Genomic DNA, 19243 nt, shown 5'->3' with positions numbered 1-19243 from the left:
GGCATTAGAGGCAGGAGTAGGAACACCTCTCTATTTCTTCTCTCTATGCCCCTGCTTATTAATCCAAGAACCAGGTTTGCTCTCCTACTCCAATCAATTGGTTATCTATCATTACCCCCAAGTAACTTATGCCATTAAGACCAACACAACAGCCCTGAAGCAAACGGAAATGCTTGTCTGGTCACTAAAAGCCCAAGGTACACCTGTTTCTAATACCGAGGCCCAAACTTCAGCTGAAATGTAAACTACCACTGCTTCACTTGCCTTTGGCCCTTCAAGGACAATAAATCAACTAAAACCAAATCACTAAAAAGTCATAACTGTCAATGATAAACCTACAAAAAAATCAACACAACTTTATTAAATTTTGCCTTCACTTTCAGGACTTACACACAAAACCAAGGTCCTAGGAAGAAACTACCAGCATTCACTGGCTATGGACACAAGCAAAAAGGGATTGCTAAGGTCTCTTAGGATGTTTGTGTAAATGATAAGCTAATTCACATATTGTCCATGATCTGTCTGATCATGTTTACAAAGATGCTGACAGGTAATAAGAACTTAAACGGCATTAATGTCAATAGAGAGAAAAAGCCCTACTCTGGATCCCCCTTAACGCCTTCACTTGATTTCAGAGACAGAAAACTATAGCAAGAATTTTAATGACCTATTTTGCCTCTCTTGCAATTTGATTTAAAAGCAAATTCACAAAAACCCAGCCACATGGAATTTAAATTCTGCAGAAGTCTCACCCACCAGCAATTACTACTGCAGTGTTTAAAATTTTAAAAGAAAACAAACCCAAACCTGAACAAAACACTATTTTTCAATTAATTTTCTTGTTCTGATTTCTCTCCACATTGCATCATCTCCCAATTACTGTGATTTTGCTGAGTGTGCCAGTTTCTTAAAGACACAGCTATAAAATGTATGGACTAATTGTTGAGCAGAACTGAAGAGCTATTAAAACTGCAATAGTACAGCACTTCCAATGGTAGTCTATTATTTCTACATGATTGGTTTTGTACAGTCCAACTCATGCAGTGAAACTCTTAGATAAATTAACTCCTTCATTTTGACATAAACATCAAAGGGAGAATTAAAGGAGAATGAACATTATTTTCTGCTGCTATTTTAGACATACTGTTCATGACATCGATGCATGTTCCTGGAAAGTTACAAATTATTTAAATTGAGAAAGCCATTTGCTGTTCTATCAAGTCTGTAATACATAAAATTTGGCTCCAGAATTATCTCATTTTCCCATTTCATGTTTCCCTGTCATCTACATGGCAGAGCATGTTTACAGAACTTTATAACTATAATATACAATTCAGTCATTTCTAAACAGCACTGTAAAAGTAAGTCTGAAATGTACACATTTTAAAGATTACTTAGTGAACACCAAACCCTTTCCCAGCTGTTTTAAATTTTGAATTTCCCAATAAATGAATAACATACTAAAAAAGCAAACAAGATCTGACATTATTTAGTCTAAGTTTCTAAAATGGCATAACATCTGTAGCTAAAAACAATTCTGAATAACTATATTTAACTAGAGCAGTATTCTATTATTCATAGCTCATTTTCCTTACAGACTAGGGGACTTAATATGGTGTTCAAACATTTCAAACATTTCTTTTAATTGTTTAGGCCTTCCAAGAGCCAAACTGCTGCAAAAAGGGGGAAAATGTTCACTCATATCTTTTATATATTTTCATGTGACCAACCCATGATCTCAGTTAAATGCCACAACTGTTCATTAACACACATCACAGCCCCCCAGTCAGCACTGCGAGCTTTGAAACCATGCCAGAAGCAGGGGCTCAACAAATGGCACTTTGACCTTTTCACTACTAACTTCAATCTTTATTAAAATCTCTCAGACGTCAATTCTGTCTCTCTCTTTTACCATCTTTTATGGGCTCCTAAAATACCTAATATTCATTCATTAAACGGAAAAGTTTGTTACATTCTTACATAATGATAGATTCCCCTTTCACATGCAATCGGCTTGTGAAATGCCTTTGATTGAAAAAGAGAACGAAACACCCCCTCCCCCTGCCAAACAATTCTAAATTCAGATTGCTCACTCATTTCCAGGCAAATCAAGCATGCTGCCTAATATTAAAAAATCTCATGGCATCCAGGCAAGTTCAGCTCCATTTTATGTTCCCCTTATTAAATTTCACCTTAGCAACACACAAAATCCTCACCCAGCTCCTTGCTTGCCTTTTCAGTTTCATGTTTGCGTCTTCACATCTTTGGCCCAAGTATTTATGAGAGAACAGAAACTGATTATTTTGCCCAGCAGAGTTTCAGTTTTTTAAAATAGAGTCACCAAAATCAGTAATCCCATGGAGGAGAATGAAACTGAAGACAAATAGGGGCTTTCATAATTTTTATGGTGCTCAAGCACAGACTGAGGGGGAAAGAGAGAAATCTTTTTTTTTTTTTTTCTTTTTGCCTACCAGTAATTAAATAATTATGCATTAAGAACAAAAGGAAAAAAAAAAAGAACCACAGAAAAAGTTCTCATGAGTCATTTATGTGTTTTCATTCTTTGTGTAAACTTTCTGGCACACCCTATATGCTTCATTTCTTGCTTTAAATAAGTAAGTGCTGGAAAATATGCATAGTATTTGGAACCAAGGGGAATGACACATTAATTCGAAGTTTGCTTTGTGTAAGTTTGCATTTTCCAAATTTGAAATGCAACTTGAAGGAAACCTAAAACTCACCTTCAACCTCTAATTTCTCCCCCCCTTCATCCACGGATTATGTGGAAGGTATAAGCTATTCATTTAAGCGGCACAGTGAAGTATCATCATTAGGTGGCTTAGTTGCCTGGGATACTCCTATCAGCCTGACCAGTAGGGAACCTGGGAAGCCTGAGCTCCAAAGGGGGGAAAAGTAAACAAAGTAATGAGTAACAGTTACAGCTCCTTAAAATGTGTACATTAACCTCGGTATTGGGAAACTATTTGTTTTTTAGAGGCAGCACCCTCTGATTGTAATAATGATAAATATTTTGGAAATTCCATCTCTAGCCAAAATGAAATTACCCAAGTGCGCTCCCGGACAATAAAGCTTTTTGGTATATCTTCAAATGAACTCAGGTAAGTTTACAAATGGCCTATACCTAAAAGACCATTAACTAAAATTACATTTGTTTTTATTGAAAGACAGCCTCAAGTGCTGACATGTAATATATGACATGTGATACATAATAATACTCTTAAACCAGTTCTGACATAATATCTCCCTAGGCAGAATAACCACAAATGACTGCTTTAGTTAAGAACTAGCCAGAAGCAAAATAGATCCACGTAAAAGTAGCTTTAACCATAAATACCTCAACAATATTTTATGTCACTTTGTAAAAAAGTTAAAGGAGTCCCATAATAATTAACAACAAAAACTTCATGTTCTTTACTATTGTATAGAGGTTGTGAAAGGTTATTTCATAGTCCCGCAGCTGCCAATGCTGTAAATTATGCAGGCACCAAGAAGCATTAAGGAGAAATAATAGCAATTTAAACTAAGGCTGACGTAATTCATGATAAACAGTCATTGGAAAATATTACAATGTTGTCTTTTTTGAGTGTGTTTAATCAGAAGAATGTGACCATATTCTGACATAAACCACTTCACTTTTCCATTGTACAGGAAAGGGGGCCCTTCCCTGGCCATGAAGGTCTCCCCTGATCGCTGCCACTGCTGAGTCCCGGCACCTCAGGGATGCTGCGCACGAGGCTTGGGATGCCAGCAGGACTGCAGCTCTGAGACACAGCTCAGAGTCTGGCAGGCCTGGTGGCCCAATGGAGGCACCGAAACCAGGGGGACACTCAAACAAGGATGCACTCATGAAGGCATATGAGGCAAAACAGATGGCTCCAGAAATGAGACCACCTCTGATGGACATGGCTCACACATACGATGAACACAGCCAGGCTTACTTTTCGCTCTGACGACAAAATGTGATTTTGATAGCTGAACTGTAAAACCAGCCATTGAGAGGAAATCTTATATAGGAGGAATTAGTAATGTACACCTACAATCATTTATTGAATGGACACCAATAAAACAGACGTGTGTGTAACAGATGATGAAACGCATGCAATGGGTTACATTTATCAGGTACGGAAGAGGAGCTCACTTGCAAACCCCTTGTTTGCTGGAACTATACATTAATTCTCTGCCGAACTCTAGTGCAGCATGTAAACCCCACAATACCATCACATAGGCACTAAGGTAAAAAATAAAAAGAAGTTGCGGGCACACCCAGGCCGTCAACTCTGCCACAGGCACTCTCAGGAGGGAGGATCTCTCACCTCCCTGTCTCGTGAGAGCCCCAAAGCCAGGGCTGTCCCAGCCCAGGCCCTACTGGGCACCCCATGATTCCCAGACCCAGTGCTTCTCAAGCAGCCAGGTCATGGCCCCATGCAGCCATTTTTTATTAGTGAAAAATAATATTAGTATTTATCCTGGTTATAATTAAGGTTGCTAGTGAAAATGCCCTAAAAAAAAAAAAATAAAAAGGAGTAGAAGCTAACAGCATTTATTTCTATTGAAGTTCTTGCAGACAGGAAGGTATTTCATCTTACTTTACTAGAGATTACTTATGTTCACTTAACAGCTTGCTGTTAACATTGGGTGAGATTCTGTCTTTGGTTAACTGGTGAAAATCTTGAGTAACAGCCACAGAAGTGGATAGAGTTATGTTGGATTTACGCCACTAAGAAAGGCAGAATGTGACCCCTTATCAGTGCCTTTTTGCTTTGAGTATACAAATATTTTATGCATTTCAATGAGTGACAGAATGCAAAACTTGCAAATATTTATTTTTAGATGTATGGGGAAAAAGCAATTAGAGCTAAAAATGTTAAGAATGACAAAATCACTTAACAGAAGCAATTATGTTGGGCACATAAACAGCTTTGCCTTCAGACATTTTATTCAAATGCTGCAGAGCACACTAGAAAATATCAATTGTTTAAAAAAAACTCCAAGTATTTTTTCACAACTGAAAAATCAATCATTATAAACAACATCTGGGAATCATTAATATCTTGCTCTACAGTCGAATAAACAAAATAAGAAAGAAATCTGCCCAGAATCCAGAACATTTCCAGATTCACTTTTTCAAGCTAAAAGCTTATGTTTGCAGAGGTGGGGTGGAAGGGAAGAGGAAATGTACATTTATCTATATTGTATATAGCACTATTATGCATTAATCACTACTTCCCCTCCAGCTATGTCCTGTTTTTGTTTGGAGAGACCTAAACTTTGAAATATTTAGCTAAGCCACACTGCCGAGGACCTTGGAAAAAATTTGCATATTTTTCAGACTGTTGGAGATGCCGCTGTAAAGCTCCATCTAAGGAGCTCCCACATCCACGCTAATAAAAAGTCTCCATACTCCTCCTATTGCAGTTCTAAATGTTTTAAACATTCCAGTCTTTGCAGAGGAGCACAAACAGCAATCACACTCTAATATCACATCTGTATTAAAACAAAGAAGTCCGAAGCATCTATATGGAAACTTCAGGTTTTTCTGAATTTCACTGATATAAATTATCCTGCAGGTAATCAAAATACACAATACCAATAATGCTGATACTTTCCATCAGCTGAAAAACTTTCAAAAAACACCCAATCAGCCGAAGTACAATTTTTGTACTAGAGTTAGTTTAAAAAGAAAAGCTAGCTTTGACTCTTTGACTCACAGAAATAAGTCATCAACAGGAAAACTGTATTTCATTTAGACTGGAAACATTCTTCCGTCTATTTTTTTTGTTTGTTTTAAAGACTCATTCCCTGCCAAGGTTTTATTTTGTTATGTTTTTCCCCCAAACAACTGATTTTATCTGTGAGTCACAAAACTTCTGTAAACTAAGATGCATAATGAGAGCAAAGACCAAATTTCAGCTATACCAAGACTAATGGTGCCACTGCATACCCTGAAGACACCAGCTTTCATGCCGCAGAATTTTTCTGGCACATGACCCATCCCTAAAAAGTCCTCTCTCCTTCGTAAGGCTGCTCTTCCATGGCTTCCCTGGCCAATGACAAGAAAGAGGGTAAGTCCTTAAATTGCTGGCTCAGAAACTCCAGCAGCTGGGAGGACTGGTAAGTCACCCCTCATTCCCAACCACTCCCTGCCAGCCCTGGAAGTGAGACAAACTGCTTTCTTCATTGTTTTACAGGGAGAGATGAGTTGTTGAAGGTTTTGAGGTTTATATTTTAATACAGATAAATTTTCCCCGAGCAAGCAATACATTGTTAAGTTTGGTTTGCGGGAAGGGGAGAGGAGATAAGTAGGGTCTGCAATGCCCTTTTGCACATAGTTGTTTTTCAATGAACAGTTTCCCCCTGCATTGCTCATGTTATGGCCAAATGAAGATGGTGATTTTTTCAGAGAAAAAATTGTATTTATACCACAGTAGGTTATAGCTCTCTCACTTTTTGGTATGAAACGTTTCATGAAAAAATTGGGGTTTACATGCAAACCCAAAACCTTTTAACCTTCTTTTGGGGGTGAACATGTGTTTACAGTAATGCAGGGACCAGACAGATTGTTTAATGGCATACCGGACCCAGCATGCTGTAAAAATAATCTAGAATGATCTATAATTTACCAACTAGATTTTAAAACTTGAGAGAAATAAGGTGTTCTCTTTTCTCTCACACTGCTGTTTATAGAAAAAACAAGCCCATCCTCACAGAATGAAACACAGCCTTTGGATTCATCTTTAGCATGCAGGATTTATAATATTTATCTAGCAACACACTATGACAAATCTTTCTGTGCAAGGTTTTCACCTGGTGAAGCTGATGGAGCTGAAACCCATCATCAGCCAGACCACAGTTGGATCACAGAAGGATCCAGGCTCATTGATGCACCCTGGAAGCCACTCCATGCCATAGAGCTGGCACAAGCCTGGCAACTGAAGTCACCTTTCTTGGACAAGCAAGTACAGAGGACGTGTGCTGCTCTAGCAACAAGTGCACACTGATTTATGCCCAGTGACCTTCAGATATACCTTCTGAACACTCACAGGCAGCTTTGCCTCTAGCTAGATCACTTTGGTATATAATGAAAATTATTAGGAACCTAATTTTTTCATTCCTTCTCTCTTGCAGCATGTATGACCACACAGCAGATGCCAGTAAATGCTAGTTATTCAGTAACAGTAACCCCAGAGGCTGATAAATGAAAAAGATTTTGAAAAATGTCTCCAGTTGAAGAGGAATGAATTGTTCATTTTCATTGCTCGTGTTCATTTCATTATCCACCTGGACTGCTTCACGCTGGTGGGGACCTCTAATTGCTCTTATTTCAGGAGAGGGATACGTGTGCAGTCTGACTGCAGTCATAGCCAGAAACTTGGGCTATCAAGACATCCAAGCATGGTTTATGTCTTCTGCTTTCTGAGCAGAAGCAAGCTTTCGAGCCTATTTGCATTCTGGAGGGGAACCCTCCAAGGCAGTTCGATTAACTAATCAGTAGTTATACCAACAAGAATGGGAGCAGGAGGCTTCCCACTCACAGCAGTCTTTCCTCTGTAAATGGAGAACAAGTCCTTGCCTGGCAGCCTGCAAAGAAATAGATGCAAATGTTTGAGCCTTCCAGCTGCTGAGCCTATTCCTCAGCTGCCTGCTTCTCCAGTGGCCCCCTAGATGTGATGCTGTGGTACACTGAACCAAGCCAGAGGAGAATCAGAAAAGGACTGTGCAAGAAAACCGGTCCCAAACATTCCTGCCCAAACCACTCGGGCACATGCCATGCAGCAGTGGACAGGCAGGGCAGAGGCAAGCACAGAGTCTGCAGTGTCAGCAGAACCTGTGGCAGCCCAAGCTGGAACTGGAGGGGAAGCTTAGCACAGTCTGAGCCTCACAGAAGCTCTATGGGAACAGAACATCCACACAGGACTGCCCAAAGCCTCACTGCATCCCTTCAGGCTGTACCTGTGGGAGCTCACAGACAGCACCTACAGGTATCTTCTGCTTTAAAAAGGCACACACGAAACCAACATTATTTATTGTCAACAAAACTTAATTCTACTTCCTCATTTCTTGCTTTATTTATTTTTGTAAAACCCTACAGAAGAGGGAAGAATAGGCAAGGACTATGAGAAGTCAGAGCTCAACAATTTTTTTTTTTTTTGGTAATAAATCTATAATGAAAGTTGAAAGAGCATTTCCTGGAAAAACATTTCTCTCTATTAAAACTGCCTAACAAGGACAACAGCTTACACTCTGGGGCTTTTTGTGAAGGTGTTTCTGGTGTCTCACTGTCACATGCTTTATCTGTTGCACAATACTCCAACGTTCAGAGAATGTGTAAGACTTGCTCCAAAAACAATGCTTCTGAAGAAGACTTGGCATCCCCATCAGAAACCAATGCTCCAATGCTTCCCACGTAAAGACATCATCAGAATGTATTTCCCAAATTTCATATTCCCTTTAGAGTTAGGAGAATTTCAGGTAAAAATGCTGAAATACACACTCCTTCCTTGTTCCTTCTGCACACATTTCATTGCAAGGTAAGAGAGAGCCAAAACCTTCAAATTAAATGTCTGGATCTCCTTGTAGACACCTTTTCAGAATTTTAGCTGCATTTCTGTAATCTGGTATCTCCTCAGATCTGACTGATAAATACCAGTGCCTTAGAGTAATCTATTTATCTACTGTACCACCCTGCCTCTGTTTAGCCTTAGCAGTCATCATGTTCCATGTGACATCAATCTACATGATACTAATGTAAACTGTTTGTATAATGAAGTGTTGTACATTTTATTGTCCTGCCAGCAAAGAAAAGGATAAACTAGTGCTTTGCCTGCTGTCTTCAACAAAGGTAGTTTAATTGACACCATACATTTTGCAATATAGATATGGAACCACACACTGGCCAGTTTTTTTTTTTCCTTAAAACAGCAGGGCTTGCAAGTTTTACATCATTATTTTCATACTAAATACTTTTAAACAGTGGAGTTTTTTTATTTTTGGTGGCTTTTTTCTTTTTTTTAATAGGGATGTAAAAAAATCTGGTTCTTAAACCAAAGTAAATTTTATATACACATTATTAATTTCTATGGCTAAGATTTCTGTGGCTCTGGTTTGATAATGAGATAATTGCCTCGCAAAGGTCAAGAGAATGGCCTAGTTTGCTTTCAGAGACTGAACAAAGCACTTGCTATGGTTCACTAAGCGTAGTTTCTGCATCACTCCACATCTCTTTGATTCATCTATTACTAATATTCCATGATACACTTACATTATGGATCCAACTATTTCAACAAACCTGTAATCAAGGAATGACCCTGAATAAAATACACCATAGAAAACAGATGGTAGGCTCATCAAATGCCTTCAAGCCTAAAATAACCTTTCCCATATAAAAAGGAGAGTTAATTAAAACTGAACTTTATATTCTGAGCTTGAACTCAGAGTAAATAAAAACCAACATGATACTATTGTACTATTGGACCAAACTTCCAGGGCATTTCATTCATTTTTTTCCACCACCCCCACCCCCTAAGAGGAACCAACACTTTTATTCATAGTTCATTCAAAGCCTGTAATGTTTTGTGTGAGCGTGAGCAGACTTGACAGTTTGGGCCTGATTCTGAAAAATCTTGACAGCACAAAACTAAAACTATTCCCAGCAGTCATGTGCTCCAGTGACAACACCACGTGAAGAAGGATCTCGCCTGCCTGTTGGGAATGGAGTAGCAGAGCAGCAGAGAAGCACCACCTTACAAAATTCTCCAATGCCACTGGATGAGTCAGTGTTTCTCTGCCGACACAGCAATGCATGAGCTGGGCAGCAAGCTCAAAGCCCGCGTGCCTGAGTTCAGAAAAACATGGAGATGACTCTCCCATCAGAAACATCATTAAAGCCCTTCCCTCTTACTCTCATTATTAAATGTTTAAATGCACAAGTAGAAAATTTTTCTCTAAGAGACCACAGGAGCTTCTTTGCAGAGATGTGGGGCTCGCACAAGCAAAGATGCAGACCACCATGCACACTTTGCTAGCATTACCCACAGCACTCATCCATCTGGTGTTATGAAACTTCTTCTGTACACTGCTAAAGATACTACACTGGACCCAATACTGGAGCTTCCCTGGGTGTCTACACAACATGCATTCTGTCACACATTCAAAGCACATCTGCCATCCTTGGGTTGATCTGACACCAAAAAACCCTGTGTGAAATCACATTGTTGCTATCAGGCATCATATCTAGCTGTCCTCTCCGCCAACTGTAAGGGGCTGCATGCTCCTTTAGAGTTGCAGAGTATTCTCTATGCCTTTTGAATTAAGAGGTCACCTCCCAGAAGTACCTCTGCACTCATAAAATCAAGCTCCTAGCACTGGTAAAGCCCCTGCTGAACAAGCCCACATTCCAAGATGACCAGAAACACACCAGCTACAGCTGACACTCGTAACAGGGCCCTGGGAGCATGGCTGCCAAGTGCTCTGCAACAACAATGGGGTGTGCCAGGACTCTCTCCTATTTTGCATTTTTTAGCATATTGCACCAATGACAACTTAAAAAAACTAACACACACCATAAAGCTTCTGTAAGCCAGTCTACAGGTGAATGGTTAAGGCAGATAAACTTCAAACCCAAGCAAGGTACCATTTTGCTCAGACAGAATCAACTGTGCTACACTCCACCTGTGGAACATTATCTTTGATTGTGAACCCGAGCTGCAATACTGAGATCACCAGTGGCTAGAAGCCTTCAGTCTCAGAGAAGAAAGCACATATTAGGTACTTAACATTTCAATAATAAATAGCACTGGTTCACTTCAAAGGAACCATGTCTTCCCTCTGGAAATCAGTGGGCACTTAAAAGAAGAAAAACATGTTTACTTGTGAGAAAAAGAAAATAGCTGTAATGGGACTTACCAAACTCATCACATATACTTTCATTTTCTATTAGGGTAGGATGATCAAAGGTATCCCGACAATAGAAGATTTGGGGGTTCTTGCTTGTTACTGCAATTCCTCCAAGGGCTAAAACGAACTGGTCTGTTAGTATTGAAGAGGGCTTGTCCTGAATGCGCTTTAACATGGAACGGTATCGACAGTACTGTGGGTAGCTGAGTATTAACAGGTTTGAATCTTCGTCATCCTGACCTGGAAGAACAGAAAAAAAATACTCTTAGTATGTCAGAAAAATACAAAACAAGAGCTGTAACTCAAGTATTTCAGAAAACGCCTAAGTTCAGTCTTTTCTCAAGACCCAACTTTTATAGCACAGTGGGTTTGGAAAGAAAGGTTAAAACCAGAAATTTAAAGAAAGTTTCTTTATATAGATTATTTTCTGCCTTTCTGTTCAATTCTCCCATGCTTACTCACATGGACTACCTGGATGAGCAAGAAAACACTGCTCTGCAGAAGCTGGCCAAGGGCTTGAGTCAAAACGTTCTCCATACTTTGCCAACTTGGCTGCTTCGATAGAAATATTATCTGTAATTTTTACTCAGTTCCCCATATAGCTTTACTACACTCATGTTTACATCAGCTAACATCTTTTAAAAATAATAATATACAAGCCTAAGAGCACAGAACTATTTACTCCCCTTTGAAGTACCTGATACTGGCAACTACCAAAGGGCCCCAGGGCCAGGGAGGTGCACTGATCTGACCTGGTCATTGATGCTAAACCCCAACAGGTGGAAGCAACTCTCCTCACATTAACTGCAGATGCAGCAGGACTCAATAAAACTCCTACAGAGCACAACAAGCAAATGAATTTTCAAACAGCTTGAGCTCCTGAGCTCAAAACATAAAGCAGTCTAGAGCTCAGACCCCTCTATTCCTCCATGGTTTAGATATTACATATGAGGGTGGCAGATTTTGAAATATCAGAATCAAGTGTCATCATATAACCAGAAAGAAACCTAAGAGAAAAAATAAATCCAACTAGGGATGCAAACATGAGAAATAACTCATTTGCAAGTATGCAGCCAGTGATTAACAGCACTTCTTTTTATGCTTGTTTATCTCCCCATGTATGTCTCTCGGTATGTAACCGAACATGGCTTTCTATGCATGCCAATGAAGACAAAGCAAGAGCATTCACTTTGCGTTTTCTGCTGTACTCTGATTACTCAATAACTTAGCTATTTCTTCTGCCAGAGACAAAAGGTCTAGTATTTAATGCCATTACCAATACTGAAATCATCATTCTTACTCTTTAAGTAAAAATCACTTCAGACATTGAAAGAAATGTCAGATCAGTTCTCCCCAAATAAATATGATGGCACAACTCATCTAGATTTGAGTGAGGCAATGGAAATGTTGACACATAGAAGGCTAAATTTTAAGAAGTCTCTGGAAGCAGATATATCACCTAGAATACCATTCCTGCAGATGAATGCAATGCTGTTAAAAAAAAACAAAAACACAGCAGACGGACTTGCAAAGTACCGTCTTTACAAGTACAGCTCCTGAAAGTCATAACTTTAAAAACTCAGAGCTCTCACAACTATCCTGACATGGGTGAGGAGATAAAACAATTGTGCTAAAAAAAAAAAATGTAATAGATTTTGGTAAACAGCAGTGACATTACTTTTCTAAAAAAATAAAATTGATGGCCCTAAAACCTCTTTTGGTCAGTAAGGATGTGGTCATGCTTTTCTTTGTTTCAACAAGTATCCCATAAGCCTACACAACAGCACAATTGAGGCCAAAGGCTCCTGGGAATAAGGTTCTCTCTCCTTTATTAAGAAACTCTAAAAATCAGATCAGGAAAACTGTTCTAGGAATTAACAAGCACATGATCCGTCCTTTAGCTCCTTCGAGAGTTTCACGTACGCCTGCCTGACGGTTATTACTACTTCATACCTTTGTGTAGATAGCGGTGAGCTGAATCTGTCGATCTGACAGCACTTTTCTTATGCCAGGATGTGGTCAGCGTTTTAAACAGGGTGTATATAAATGTATGTCCCACGTGCCTTTGTAGTAAACCATTAGTTTCTAGACAAATGTGCTGTAAGTCCCTGCACAGAATTACACAAACTTTGTACCCCTGACAACTGACAACTTAACTCAAACCCCATGGCATAAATTAAAACCAAGTAATTTTTTTACAGGATCACATCCATACATGCTTGTGTAATTCCAATGAGTACTTTATGATGCATTTGTTTCCCTTTCTTTTTCATTCCAGGTTCAATAAATACATTTAAGAATGAACAAAGGCTGAATATACTGAAGATTTGTTTAGTGAAAGACAAACACAGTGTTCCTGGAACAAAGATTTTTTTTCCCCAACCACGCCCACATGAGAAAAGAGAAATCAAAGCAGACCAATCCCTAATAAAATGCAAGCCCGAAGAAGAACTATAATTTGCTTCTATCAAAATCTAACACGTGCCATTTAATGGTGGACTTAGTAAATATTGCAAATATTTTTCAGAAATACGATCAGAAAGAGTTTACTCTTAGGAGAAGCAGAGCTCAAAATGTGGATCACATTCCATTAAAATTAAGAAAAACAACATGACTTCTAAAAACACACAACTGAGATATTAGGAAACCACGACGCTGTATTTCTGAGTCTTATTTTAGCTTCAACAGACAGAACATGGTAAAAGATAATACCTACAGTATTCTGCTTGTGAGGCTCAACTGAAATTACTCTAATCCTATGCTTATATCATAATTGTGCGGTTTAATAACCCCCTCCAACGTCAACTTTTCATTTATTTTTATATTCCAAGGCTGAAAACAGAGAAACTGTAATTAGGAAGCAAGGTTCCACCCCTGCCTTCCGAGCACTGCCTATATATGCATAGATGTAATCCAACAGTTCCCTTTGTGAGGGGTAAAGAGAGCTGGGATTTGGCACAGCCTGGCATTTATGTTGGATTACATGTTCTTCAAGTTGTCTTTGTAAGTAAGAGATGCATGAAATGCCAAACACAATGAATCTATGCAAGAACTGACTTTTCAAATCAGCACAACCATTTTTAATATGTAAGGCAAGACAATTAAATGCCCCAAAAGAAAAAATAAAAGCCTGTTAAAAGCACGAATTCCTAACAAATCCATCTAGAGCCAGAACTATTTACACAGAAAGCAGAGAAATACAAAACTGTAACATGCTTTTTGTTTGCTTGCTTCAGAAACATCAGCCTATAATGTTATTGCTAACTGCCATAATCTACCCTCAACATCAGTAAGCATTTTTTTTTCTTTAGAAAGACCTTCACACCAGGATTTTATAGAGCTTGATGGAAAAACTATGCATGTTCCTTCCTGTACCTAATTACCTCAACTGCAAAAGCTGCCAAGTATTTTGCCCTTTAGTTCTTTTAATCGTATTAGTGCAAATGCATTTGGATGCCAACAGAAACAAACATTTAAAGATTTTTGCTTAAAAGATTCCAAATATGTATGAGGCTGGTGCTATGAAAGCACACTCCATTTCTTCCCAGAAAGCACAAAGTTATTCCTGCAGAAGAAATATGAATTTGTGCCTCTTCTAAGACTAAATGTCTAGTTTCAACCCAATTTAAGTAAAATAATGTCAATATGAACTGCTCTCACAATGATTTATGCTACCTTCTGTTACTTTATTACATTAGACATTCCTTTCTCTAAGCTTTATACTTTTTGCCGTGCTCCTAGCAACCACATAAAGGCTGAGCACCAACTTTACACGCCTGGCACCCTTCCAGGCTTGACTGTTATTGATAATTATATTGAAGTTTCAATTTAATTGCTACTCTGTTGTGACACAGAATATTTTTTGTAATTAGGCTCTTCCCATTTTCTGTCCATTCATTTTTTGTATTACTGAAAATGACTTTTCCCCCCACCCCCAGAAAACACAAGCAGAACAATGATACAGATAAGGGTCTGTACATCTGTTACTATCATTAACAACCCGGTAATGTGAAGGGAAGAAAAAAAAATTTAAAGCAAAAAAAAAGGGTGAATATAATTTCTCAGAAGGTAAATTTCTTTTCAGTTTAAGTGCTCTTTTTCTTCTTACAGTTACTCAATGATTTCCTGTTCTAATTACAAGACATTATACAGAAAGTAATTTTTAAAAAGGAAATGTACCAGCACAGGAGGCTAAATAAAACACTTGCTTGGTATGGTTTGAAATCGCAAACTTTTACATCTCTTATCAATTCTCTGTACTACCTTTGTGCAATATATTCTACCACAAATCTACCATCTCTTCTGAGGCAGTTAACACAAATGTATACATCAAAGGGGAAACACACTTGCAGTTAAACTGCAGGCAAAGGAAAAAAAAAAGAAAAAAAAATCAATTTTTTCATCCTCCATATAGCTGGTAAGTTGGAGGCAAGCCAAGCCTTGGAGTGGAAAATATTAAAAAGTAAAAAAAAAAAAAAAAAAAAAAAGAAAAAAAAGCAGGCTTGATTAAAAAGCGAGAGAAGAGATATTCAGTTCTAAATCTAAATGAATAAGCCACAAACTATTTCATAAAAACATACTGTGACGTAAATTACACATCAGTATTGCACTGTTGTGGTTATTTTGAGAAATGGCTTGTACTGTAAGTCAGCTGGTAAAACCCCACCCTTAATGATTTTGTAATTCTCCATACAGCAATCAACCGGAGCAGTCATGAAATTGCCAAGAAGGAAAACAGACAGAGCTGTAGAGAGTTTGTAATAAAAAGATAATGTACTTTTAACATAACAGAAGTAGAAGATCGGTTTTATTAACTAAAAAAACTACTTAAAAGGTCCCAGGCTTGCCATTTGTTTTGATAAATGTTGACACAGATCTTCATAAGATAAGCAATGGAAATATCAGGGGAACCAGATAAAATGGGACAATGCTTTGGTGTGTGGGTAGCAAATTGAGCAAGGGAGTTATTTGGAATATAGAGAGAAAATGAAGGAAGTTGCAGAGCTCTGTCCATCAGGCTCCTCTCCTGCACAGTGCCCATGCTCCTCTGTCTTCTTTCATTACCCTCAGCTACTAAGGGGGTCTCTCAGAGGATTCACATATAATAATAATTAGTTAATCATTGCTTGTATGTAAAGCTTTGACCATTATCATCAATATGCAGGAGATACAGAGGTAATGGAGGATGCATCTGGATGTCTGGAGGGACCAGGAATAGCAAGGTTAGCAGTGCTGAATGAACATGGCTGCAACCCCTAAGGTGGGAGATCTGACTATTGCAAGGCAGTGTGTTCAGGTGTCACTGACCTCCCAAGGCCCTCCAGTTCGTAAGATATAGTTCTCCTTCTCTTGTTCTACTCCTCTGGCAATGACTTTCTGCAGTATGGGCATGAGAACACAGGTGTACACGAAGCAAAGATGTGCAGCTCACCCTTCAAAACCAGTATCTATAGGTCAGACAGGCTCTACACAGTTCAGAGCTGCCTGTTCTAATAAAAACCCAAAGAGAGAGAGCACCGTTTTCAGGAGACAGGAATGAACTTACCACACAACTACCCAAAAACCTCGAACCTCTCAAACAGAAACAGCAGAACAATAAAGGAGTAGCCATAAGGTGGAATAAGAAACTGGGTCTTTATGACCTCAAAATCTTTAAGAGGAATGATGTAATGAGAACACCTTCCCACATAGTCCACTTGTAACCTGCCAAACACCTCCAAACTTCCCAGATAACTGCAGGTGGCCAAGAAGCAATGACAGTCATCACCTACACCTCTGGGTACTCCTGTGCAGGAAAGGATAGGTCTCCCAATGAAATAACCTTCATGGGAGGATTATGCCTGGCTCCTGCCTGACCCCTTCTCACGCTGCATTCTTTGCACAGACACAAGGCTAAGAACCACAGCAGGAATCCATGTCCTACAGTGCAAATTTGCTGTGCACTAGAAGCAACAGTGGAGGAGTTCAGGCAGCTGCACCATCATCACAGGGCATGCCCTAGCACACCAATCTGCTCTCTCTCCAGTGGTAAGGAAAAACTTCTCAAACACAGCTCTTCCAATCCACTCTGCCTTTTCATTCCCACGGTCTTTATTCGCTCTAGTAAAGACACTTGGTGTGCCTCAGCTGGCTAATTTATCACAAGACCTAAAAATATTAATCTAAGAATCGTACTTCTCTCACAGATAAATGCAAATACAGTAATGATTTAGCCACATGAGATGGGACAGGAAATCTGTGGTTTTGGTTTTAAATAAATTTGGGTAAATTATTGACACAACAGGGATACCTCTTGGTTGGCAGGACCCAGGCTACTCATCCTTGCTTTGAGAACCCCCCCTCTATTTGAATGCTAATGCAATCAAGAACAAAGGCAACGTGTTGCAGGATACGAATACAGTGATTACATTTATGTTTACCAGATAATGATGATGTTAACAAGTTGCCTGTAATTCTGACATGAGCGTTTGCCTGCCTGATTCTGCTTTTAAATTGATCAAAAGGCAGAAGTCATTTCTGCCAATATCAAAACTAAAATGTGCAGCCTTTCCGCATGTGTCAGATATTTCTCTCCTTTTAAGGAGGAGACAGGGCTAATTCTCAGAATTTTGTGCCACTTCCCCAGCCCTCTGTTTTCTGTCACAGTGCCAGCAGAGCATCAGCCTTTCAAAGAATTCCTAAGATTAGTTTAACATTTGAAAGAAAGAGAATACTTACAAATCTACTGGAGATTGAAACCACTGTTCAACTGACCAGCAATACAGTCATTAAAAGAAAAAAGGCATCATCTAATACGTACTTAAAGCACATGGTACTACACTCGGTTATTTGGATCAGAGTTCTTCTACTTAATAGGGACAAACCCAAGTACATTGATCAATGACTGACAATATGTCCATATAATCAAATCTTCTGTAACATTTATTTCACTGAATCACTTGAAATTCAAATCCTAAATCAAATTTTTGAAGAAGACAAAAGAAATTTAATACTGAAAAAGTTTCCAACAAGGCATTCCACATCGTTTTTCAGACCCTAATCCTATATTCAGCTCCTCATAACTGCAGCTCCAATCTTGCACTTCCAGGATCCTCCCGTACCTTAGCAAGTGCCTCATAAACCTTATGAGGTGTTTCTAGACTCAAAAGAAAAGTGACTGACAATTGTCATTTCCAGCTTTTATATAACCCTTTCATCCACAGGCCTCAAACTGCTTTATGGAGATGACTAAAAATTATTATCCCCATTACACAGAGAGAGAAAGTGAGACAGAGAGAGCTTAAAGGATTCATTCTACAGCATCAAGCAAATTAGAGAGCAAGGGAGAGGGCAAAGATGCCAGGCAGAAATTCTTGTTGGGAAATTTCTGGGTAAGTGAGAGATCTCTAAGTTTCCTGAAAAGGGAAGTGACTGTCTCTGGCCACCCCAGCCAGCCTGCCTGCCTGCCTCCACCAGAGACGGGGCATGGACCGGGCAGCTCTGTGCTGGGGCTTCTCTCCTGCCACAACCATTTTCCCTGTCCTGCACAATTCCAGTCACTCCTTAATTTTATTTAGCTGCTGCCCAGCTGGGATTATCTTCCCCTTCAATGAAGGGTATGCAGAGCAGCAGTTCACCCTCCCACCAAAGGCAGGTGACTGCCCTGACGACAACTGGAGGAGCCCAGGAAAAGCAAGCCGACACTGGAGATGCGGCTGTGAAATCATCTCCCTGCCGCCAAAATTTTCTTCTCTCCTTACTTTCCAGGACACAGGCATGGGCCAGCCCATATCCAAACAGCCATGGATGGCTACAGAAAACCACTCTGATGTAAAAGGTTTTTAAACTGCCCTATTAGCTTTCTAAAGCAGATGGAGAGGGGGGGAAGGGGGAGGTTGATTGTAGAAGGGAGCACATGCTGCCTGTCCTCTTGAATGTTCTGGGTCATGTGGACCATTCAGGTTGAATGTGCATCAGCTTTAAAACAAGTATTTATCCTGGTTGTCGTGGTTACTGATAAGCAGCTTCAATTCTGCTGATAAGGAAAAGAAGAAAGAATTAAAAAGGGGAGGGAAGCTGAAAACATAATTTGGTAATATGACGAAGCCAACAAGAGGAATTAAATAACATTAAACAAGCCAATTGTACTGTAAATGGTTCTGCCTCTGTATTTGCCTTTAAATCATCTACGGCTCTAACACGGCAGCTGCTTCAGTTTTAACAAACAAACAGTTAAAATCCCTTTTAATAACGAAAGAAAATAATGATATACTTTGCTTTAGCTGAATTCAAACATAATTTAATTTTTCCTGAGGTGAGATTTGCACAGGGAACAATCAGATAATAAGTG

General features: G+C 39.2%; 1 protein-coding gene across 6 annotated transcripts in view; it reads right to left on the bottom strand.

The window, feature by feature from the left end:
* ARID5B (AT-rich interaction domain 5B) overlaps positions 1-19243 on the bottom strand; it is a 114412-nt gene that overhangs the window by 56701 nt on the left and 38468 nt on the right. For all 6 annotated transcript variants that reach the window (XM_085064240.1, XM_085064242.1, XM_085064241.1 and 3 more), the window contains one exon: positions 10924-11154. In XM_085064240.1, coding sequence (XP_084920366.1) covers positions 10924-11154 — 231 coding nt within the window. The remainder of the gene's footprint in view (positions 1-10923; positions 11155-19243) is intronic.

This window comes from Lichenostomus cassidix, chromosome 6 (genome assembly GCF_008360975.1).
Source record: "Lichenostomus cassidix isolate B80296 chromosome 6, HeHo_3.0, whole genome shotgun sequence".
Lineage (NCBI taxonomy): Eukaryota > Metazoa > Chordata > Aves > Passeriformes > Meliphagidae > Lichenostomus > Lichenostomus cassidix.
Note: the sequence above shows the minus strand (reverse complement) of the source record. Positions and strands in the feature narration are given on the sequence as shown.